The following is an 8,246-nucleotide window of genomic DNA, read 5'->3' on the forward strand; positions in this document are numbered from 1 at the left end:
CAAGTTGAAATACCGCAATGTATTCTTAGTTATTCCTAAAATTTCTAATTTCTTCAAAACTAAAAGCCACTCTTCTTGCAAGAAATTTAACAAACATCAGATCCATCTTATAAACATTAATCATTTAGTTTTTTTTTCAACATCTTTTACACACAACCCTACTTTCGATAGCACATAGCTACCTTAAAACAATGTACATGGAATTTTCCTAACAATCATTCATATCAAAAAACAATATCTCAATCCATCATTTCCCTTCATACAACTATTTTCTACCACAAATTGGTTAGATTAGAGAGGGAATATTTGCTCAGCACCTTGACAGAAAATGTAAGATTGGACAGTGATGCTTAATAGAATGGATTTTTTGACCGGCACAAATGAAACCAAAAACAGCAAACAAAAATACACAACGCAAGAAACACTCGCAAAAATAGAAAAAATGCACAGTAAACCAGAAGAATGCAGCAGATCAGAATCACATAAAAACATAATGCACCCAGCAGCCGAACCGCTTTTATACAGCAACGAAAACACCAGAAACAGAATGATGAAGAATATACTGCAGAACCGCAGAATAACAGAACCAGTAATCAACACCTTGAAATAAACCGCTGCAGACTTGTTCAAACAAAACAGAAACACTAAAAATTGCAGCAAATTAAAGTGATTATGCAGAAATTTAAACCAAGAACGCAACAGTTAAAATATCGAAGAAATTAAAACCAAGATTACGAGAGGAAATGAACACGCTAATAGAATAATTAAGATAGCATTATTCAGACCAAAATAATTACCTTCAAAGGTTTAACCCCAAGTATTTTGGACAACGTGTGAAAGATTTGAGACATTACGAAATTTGTGCGGCTCATAGCAGGCATTTAACCAAACATACTAATGATTTAGCATACAACCTGAGTATTATTTCTGATCATAGAAAATCTAACCTCAAACTCAAACCATCAAAAGCAATGCATGACTGGGAATTAACAATCAAATAAATGAAAATAACTACAATTTCTCTATCAAGCTACAGATTAAGATGACCATTAATTAATAATGATCCATGAAGTAGCTAATAATCAGAACGAGTGCGAGATAAATATCATAAACATAAATTAAAATATAGTTTTTAGTTGAATATAGCATCACAACTACATTCTAACATTAAGAACAAGGTGATATCAAACTTTCAACGCAGATTTCTAGGATGTATCTAAACTGAAAATAAGAAAACTTTACAGAGCCATTTATAGAATTGTAAAAAACCAAGTTCCGGGTCAAATCCTGCGTAGACTTCCACGTCACTAGGCCATCCTCAAAAATATGCATTACATTGGCAAAGAGATGATAATAAGATGGCATGAAAGGTATAGTGAACAATTTAGTCCAAGACGCTTTATTCCCATATTCCTTCATAATCCAAACATCATTACTACAAATCCAGCACAAACAATTCCCGAAAACACTCAAGTGCAAAGTACGTGAACCAATTTCTCTATAATCATAATCCGGTAGCAAAACTTTTTTATAAGACTCGTTTCCCAAATCAAAAGAAGCAATAAAACGTTGACCTTTACTATAATCTTTAGAAGCCAACCAATTAATCGTGCCATTCACATATTTTCCCGATTTCTGCTCCACAATGAACCGATCATATTGGAACGTCTCTTTAATGTCTTTCCAGAAATTGGTACCCACATTATGAACCACCTTTACATCAGTTTTGTTATTATCCCGAAAAACAACCACCACCTTGTAATTATCAGAAATAGGATCATGGCCGAAGCCGTGCATCTGAAAATTATAACCAGCATGTTGCAATTCAAGTGGGGGCAATTCCTTGAATTTTCTAATGGAAGGGTTCCACAATCGATAAATAGCAAAGCGTTCATAGATATGATATTCGGCAACACAGATGATGCCATTGCATGAGCCAACATTGTAAACACAATGGCTGGAAGCAATCTCGTGCTGCGCGATTTTGTTGTAGGCTACGTCTTTGGTGAAAAGAGAGTTGAGAGGGTAAGACTTGATAATGTACTTGTGTGAGAGTGAGGAGTAGGTTAAGATGTGGATGAGGCATGTGGTTGAGAAGCGAAAGTGCTTCTTGGCGAACTTGGGATCAGAAATTAGAGAATTCCACCACTTGCACACACATCGAAATTGCATGAGAGGTTTCACGGGGAGCCTATGGAGAATTTCTGGAATGAGATCGAAAGGAATAGTGGGAAGTGGCGATGAGTGAAGTGACGATGAAATTAGGGTTCCTATCAACTGCTGCGGCTTGGTGGTGATTGTTTTCTCAGTCAGTATTGGAGAAGAAACGGTATCGTTTCTTTTGACTGCCTTGTTAGCCATGTTATTCTGTATGGAACTAAGAGGGGAAAATCAGCTTTTTGAAATCTGAAAGTGAATATAGTTTGTAGATTGGAATATGATGGATGATACGCCTCAAAATTTGATTTTCTTCAGAATTTGATTATTGCAAAACTGGAAGTAGGGTTTGTAGTTAAATTGGGGCAAAATCTCATATGAATTTTGTGAGGGTTTTGTTTCAGATTTTCAATGGAACGAGTTAAATTTCTATTCTTTTAATTTTTTTAACTTAACTAGATTTTATTATGTAATTCAATTTTTTTTTTTTTTTTGACAAATTCAGTTAATAATATATGATATGGAAATGCCTAGTAATAACGTGAAAATTGAATAAGCCAACGCATATTGCCATGTCACCACCACATCATTTATTACAGTGACAAATCATCAAAATTGATGAGGGATTGAAAAAACTCAAAAAAATGTAAAATAGGCGTACTAAAATAGGGGTATCAAAACTCCGATTACGTTAAAATAGAGGTCAAAAATGCATTTAAGCCTAAATAATTATAATAGTATATCATGTGACGAATCATTTTTTTTATGGGGGTGCTAAATATTTCTACAATATATATTAAACCCAAATATTTCTACCCGATTAGACATAGAATTATTAAAAAGTGATAAACAACAAGAATTATCAGTATCAAATTAATACAACTCTAAACAAAACAAATGAAGTAATTCTTGGTGTCAAGATTACTAAATCAGAACAGAGAACTTTTTTGATGAATCTTATAAAGTTGAGAAGATCTTAAGGAAATGTAATTGTTTAACTGTACATTTGCGAGCAAATATTATGATCGTGTAAGAACACTCGTGATGGAGTTAGACAAACAGAATATGGAAGCATCGTTGGCAGTCCTTACGTATGCCATTAAATGTATTAGACCTGATATTGCCAATGTTGTGAAACTCTTGTGCAAGTTTACTAGTAAACGGATGAGAAGCATTGTCATGCTATTGAAAGAGTCATGAGCTGCTGCATTAAGAAGACTATGACTCTATAGGATTACATTATGACGAGTAACCTATTCTACTTAAATGGTACAAGATATAAAATAGAACATCCTTCAAATAAGTATTTAGCAACCAATGGCTACACATTGAGTATCACTGATGAGTCAATAATTAATCGTTTTAGTATAATATTTAGTTTCGTTTTATTTAGATTTAAGTTTATTTTATTTAAATATTATTTCCTTTTAGAACTATTTTACTTCAAATTGCATATTATTATATTTTAGCAATGAATATTTGATGGATTGAGTTTGATAAGTCAATAATTATTCGTTTTAGTATAATATTTAGTTTCGTTTTATTTAGATTTAAGTTTATTTTATTTAAATATTATTTCCTTTTAGAACTATTTTACTTCAAATTGCATATTATTAGATTTCAGGAATGAATATTTGATGGATTGAATCTTATAGAAAAAGAAAGGGGTTTGGAGCTGATTCGGAGCAAAAATACGAAGATTCGGGAGACAAAAATATGTCTCCCCCAAGTCAGAAGCTTGGCACGGCCCGTGCTAACATTGGCACGGCCGTGCCACCTCCCAGGACTGCCTTTTGCTGCCTTTGCTTTGATTTTAAGCTACTCTATTTTAGTTTTACCAAAAAGCCCGCAGTTTCTTGTGGAACACTCTAGTGATGTAATTGCTTATATTCTAATTCAAATGTAAACTATAAATAGAGTAGCTAGCCATCACAAATATTCATCTTTTATTCTTGGAATTCAATAAGTGACAATTGTCTTTCTTAATAAAAGTTCTTTTCTTTTCCTTTACTTTCTTGTTATTTACTTTTATGCTTTTCCTCTTCTTCTCTATGTCTACGATGAACATGAGTGAGTAGACTTCTTTTGTCTTGGAATTGTTGGATAAGTCTAATGACATAATCCTAATCAAACCAAGTCATAACCCTAATCTTATGTAACCCTAGTTTCTAATCTAAATTCACCGTTTTAACATGAATTCGCTATGCAAAGGTTCAAGTTGTAGGAGACCCCTTTGTTTATTACCAAACCTTATAGAAATGTTTTGACATTATTATTGAAACCTTTTTTAAATTCAAGTGAGGGATTGTTGCATTGGTGTGTGATGTTGGAAGAAAAATTGGAAGATTAAACACCAAGTAATTATACTTAGATTTAATGTTGTGTGAATTGAAAAAATAGAGTGTGGGGGTCCCACACAAAATAGAACACACACATTATTAGTGTTTCTATTGAGTTGTCGAGAACTCTTTTTCTCTTCTCCCTCTAGCTTATGTTGACGAGCTATTCTTCTCCTCATATCCTTTTTCTGCCCCTTCGGAAATAAGAGTTTTCTTAAGACCTTAGTCCCAATTCGGTATAATGTCACTTCGGAATTATGAAAGGTCTTAAAAACATAGTCCCTTCGATAATGTATGTCCCTTGGGAATAAATAGTACTTTTAAGATCATAGTCCCTTTTGGAACAATAATCTGTTGGGTATTTGTACTGGGTGCATTGTTGCTAAAACAAATATCCTTTATGTGTTAGTTGGAACCAATGTTCCAACATGTGTTTAGGCATCTCTATATGATGTTGGATACGATGTTCCAACATCCTGGCACGATTCAGTGTGTCTAGGTTCATGCATACATGTACGCGCACCCTTTATTGTTTAAGGAAACAATATTTCCTTATTGTATTGACCAAGCAACACACATATCTTTGGAGAATTAGCTGTGGAATATTTCTAAAGTAGATTTTATATTTTAGGAAATATTTGTTATTGGTTGGAACGATCCTATAAATGTTTTGACATTTTAGGACTTTCCAGATTTGTTTCGGGTTCTTGTTTGGCAGATTAGCTGAACCGATCTGCTTTGTGTTGAAGCCCAACTAAGTATTTATCCCAAGCTGCTTCAGTATATAAAGAAGACTACAAGACCTAATTGATCATTCAAGCTGTCATACTAAAAAGTTTAGATTTTTAGGGTTTTGAGTCTTTATGTGCTCTATTCTTGTATCGTTTGTGATGCAAGTCTAGAACCTTTTGTGAGTCTTTCTTGTATCGTCTGTGATACTTGTTTAGGACTGTTTGTGTGAGTTTGATACTCTTGTGTGTAACAACCCGATTTTTCGTTTTATTTATTTTAATTACTTTTATTGTGTGTTTTATGTGCTTGTGTGTGATTATTCATCCGTGCTTTTTCTTTCTGTTATGAATCATCTATTTCGTTCACATTGTTTAATTTTTTTTTTTGAAATTCTATGTGTTTAATTTTTGTTTCACAATTTAACTCAAATTCTTCTTGTTCTGTTTGGCATTTGTGATTTATAATTTATTTGAAATTCATGTGTTTGATGTTGCCAAAGAATAAGAAATTGTCCTAGAGTGGATTGGTGGATTTGTTATGAATTGAAATTTAACTCAATTGTTTGAGTTATGAATCGAAATTAACTTCACAGTCGCAGATCCATAATTTCATTCGCAATTTAACTCAATTTTTCTTCCAGTGGATTTGTGATTGAAAAAAAAAAAGTTGTTTAGAATTTGCTGATTACTCTTCAAACTCAATTTTTTATTTTTTTCAAATCTGTGTTTGATTGATGTTGCCGCGTGCGTAAGTATAAGAAATTTAACAGAAGTTTTGTGTTGAGAAGTAGTAGTAATTAATGAGTTGTGTTTGTTAGTGTTTGTTGTTCATAGAAATGAGTTTGTAATTTTAAGCTTTGTTACATGAGGCAGAACTTCAGTTTTATGTGCTTGTTTGTGATTATTCATCCGTGCTTTTTTTTTTTTTTTTTTCTGTTATGAATCATCTATTTCGTTCACATTGTTTGAATTTTGTTTTGATATTCTATGTGTTTAATTTTCGTTTCACAATTTAACTCAAATTCTTCTTGTTCTGTTCGGCATTTGTGATTTATAATTTATTTGAAATTCATGTGTTTGATGTTGCCAAAGAATAAGAAATTGTCCTAGAGTGGATTGGTGGATTTGTTATGAATTGAAATTTAACTCAATTGTATGAGTTATGAATCGAAATTAACTTCACAGTCGCATATCCATAATTTCATTCGCAATTTAACTCAATTTTTGTTCCAGTGGATTTGTGATTGAAAAAAAAAGTTGTTTAGAATTTGCTGATTACTCTTCAAACTCAATTTTTTATTTTTTTGAAATCTTTGTTTGATTGATGTTGCCGCGTGCGTAAGTATAAGAAATTTAACTGAAGTTTTGTGTTGAGAAGTAGTAGTAATTAATGAGTAGTGTGTGTTAGTGTTTGTTGTTCATAGAAATGAGTTTGTAATTTTAAGCTTTGTTACATGAGGCAGAAAATGAAATAGTTTTAGATATAGTAATGAATTGTTCTAGATTTAGACTATGGTATTAAGCTTTGTTACTAACAAACGATCTTTATATATTACTACAATGCAGAGGAAGAGAGCATCTATAAGGATGGATAAGAATTGGTTACATGAGAAGAGATCTTCAATAAGGTACTTGTATGGCTTGCATAATTTTCTCGATTTTGCATTTCGTACTGTAGCTGAAGGGAATGAAATATTGTGTCCATGTAAGAACTGTAAGAATTGTAGTTGGGGTACTCGAGAGGATGTGTTTGAGCATTTATTTTGTGACGGATTTGATGCAAGTTATGAGAAATGGATTTTTCATGGAAAGGGACTATCTTCAAGAAAACCCTATGATAAAAACCATGAAAAATATAACTTGCACGATGGCTTGGATGTGCTCTTAGAGGATACTTTTATTGAAACACAATTTAGTAACGGTGAGTTTGATGATATCTATGATGACGATAGTGATGATCTTGATGAAGATGCAACTAGGTTTTACAAATTAGTACATGATGCGCAACAAGAAGTATATCCTGGTTGTAAAAATTTCACTAAGTTATCGATCATTGTTTGTTTATTGCACATTAAGAACCTTTATGGTTGGAGCAACTTGTCATTTAATATGTTGCTACAACTATTAATTGAATTGCTTCCTGAAAATTCTTGTTTACCATCAACTTTCCAAGATTGCAAGTATATCATTAAGGACTTAGGTTTTAGTTATGAGAAAATTCATGCTTGTCCTAATGATTGTATCCTATATCGGAAGGAGTATGAGAATAAAGATACATGTCCTAAGTGTGGTCTTTCTAGATACAAAAAACGTGAGGTTCCAAAATCTAACAGAAAAGTACCTTGCAAGGTAACTTCACCTCCCATTCCAGCCAAAGTTTTGAGATGTTTTCCTTTAAAACCAAGGATCAAGAAGTTGTTTATGTCTTCAAAAACTGCTCATTTAATGAAATGGCATCATGAAGGCCGGACTAAAGATGGAAAACTAAGGCTCTTTATACTCACTCAAATGCTCTTTATACTCTTGAGGACTGTTCTACCTTTCTTATCTTTGCTTAAAGGTTGTTTGTGATTGTATTAATACATTATGGATGAAAAACGAGACACATCATCTCTACTGTTGTAATTTTTTTTTTGGCATATTGTAGATATTCTAACTTTGGAGAATCTAGCTGAAGTTAAGCCGAAGAAACAAACAAAGAGGTAAGTTCACTCCACATAATTCCTTTTTTTAGTTTATAGTCGAAAATTTTAGGAAAGACATTAATTTTCATTTTAAAATTATATAGCAAGTCAAAAGAACACAAGGCCAAAAAAATCAAAGTTGAGAAGGATTATGATATGCTTGAGAATCTGCCAAGTTCTTTTTCTCTTTTATGGTAAATCTTCTTTCTTTAATATATTTTTTAGTTTTGTGTTATTTATTATTATTAAGTTAAAAATGTATATTTCATGGATAAGTTTGGCAAATTTTTTAAAGAAGTAGATCAAAATTCTGGTGTTAATAAAATGGCTGGTAA

At 32.3% G+C, this 8,246-nt stretch overlaps 1 protein-coding gene across 1 annotated transcript; it reads right to left on the reverse strand.

Moving 5' to 3' along the window:
• Nucleotides 1–1,167: 1,167 nt before the first annotated feature.
• LOC11406617 (F-box/kelch-repeat protein At3g23880) lies at nucleotides 1,168–2,361 on the reverse strand. The gene has a single exon (XM_003614641.2). The coding sequence runs from the start codon at nucleotides 2,359–2,361 to the stop codon at nucleotides 1,168–1,170; it is 1,194 nt and encodes a 397-aa protein (XP_003614689.2).
• Nucleotides 2,362–8,246: the final 5,885 nt, after the last annotated feature.

This window comes from Medicago truncatula, chromosome 5 (genome assembly GCF_003473485.1).
Source record: "Medicago truncatula cultivar Jemalong A17 chromosome 5, MtrunA17r5.0-ANR, whole genome shotgun sequence".
In the NCBI taxonomy this organism is placed as follows: Eukaryota; Viridiplantae; Streptophyta; class Magnoliopsida; order Fabales; family Fabaceae; genus Medicago; species Medicago truncatula.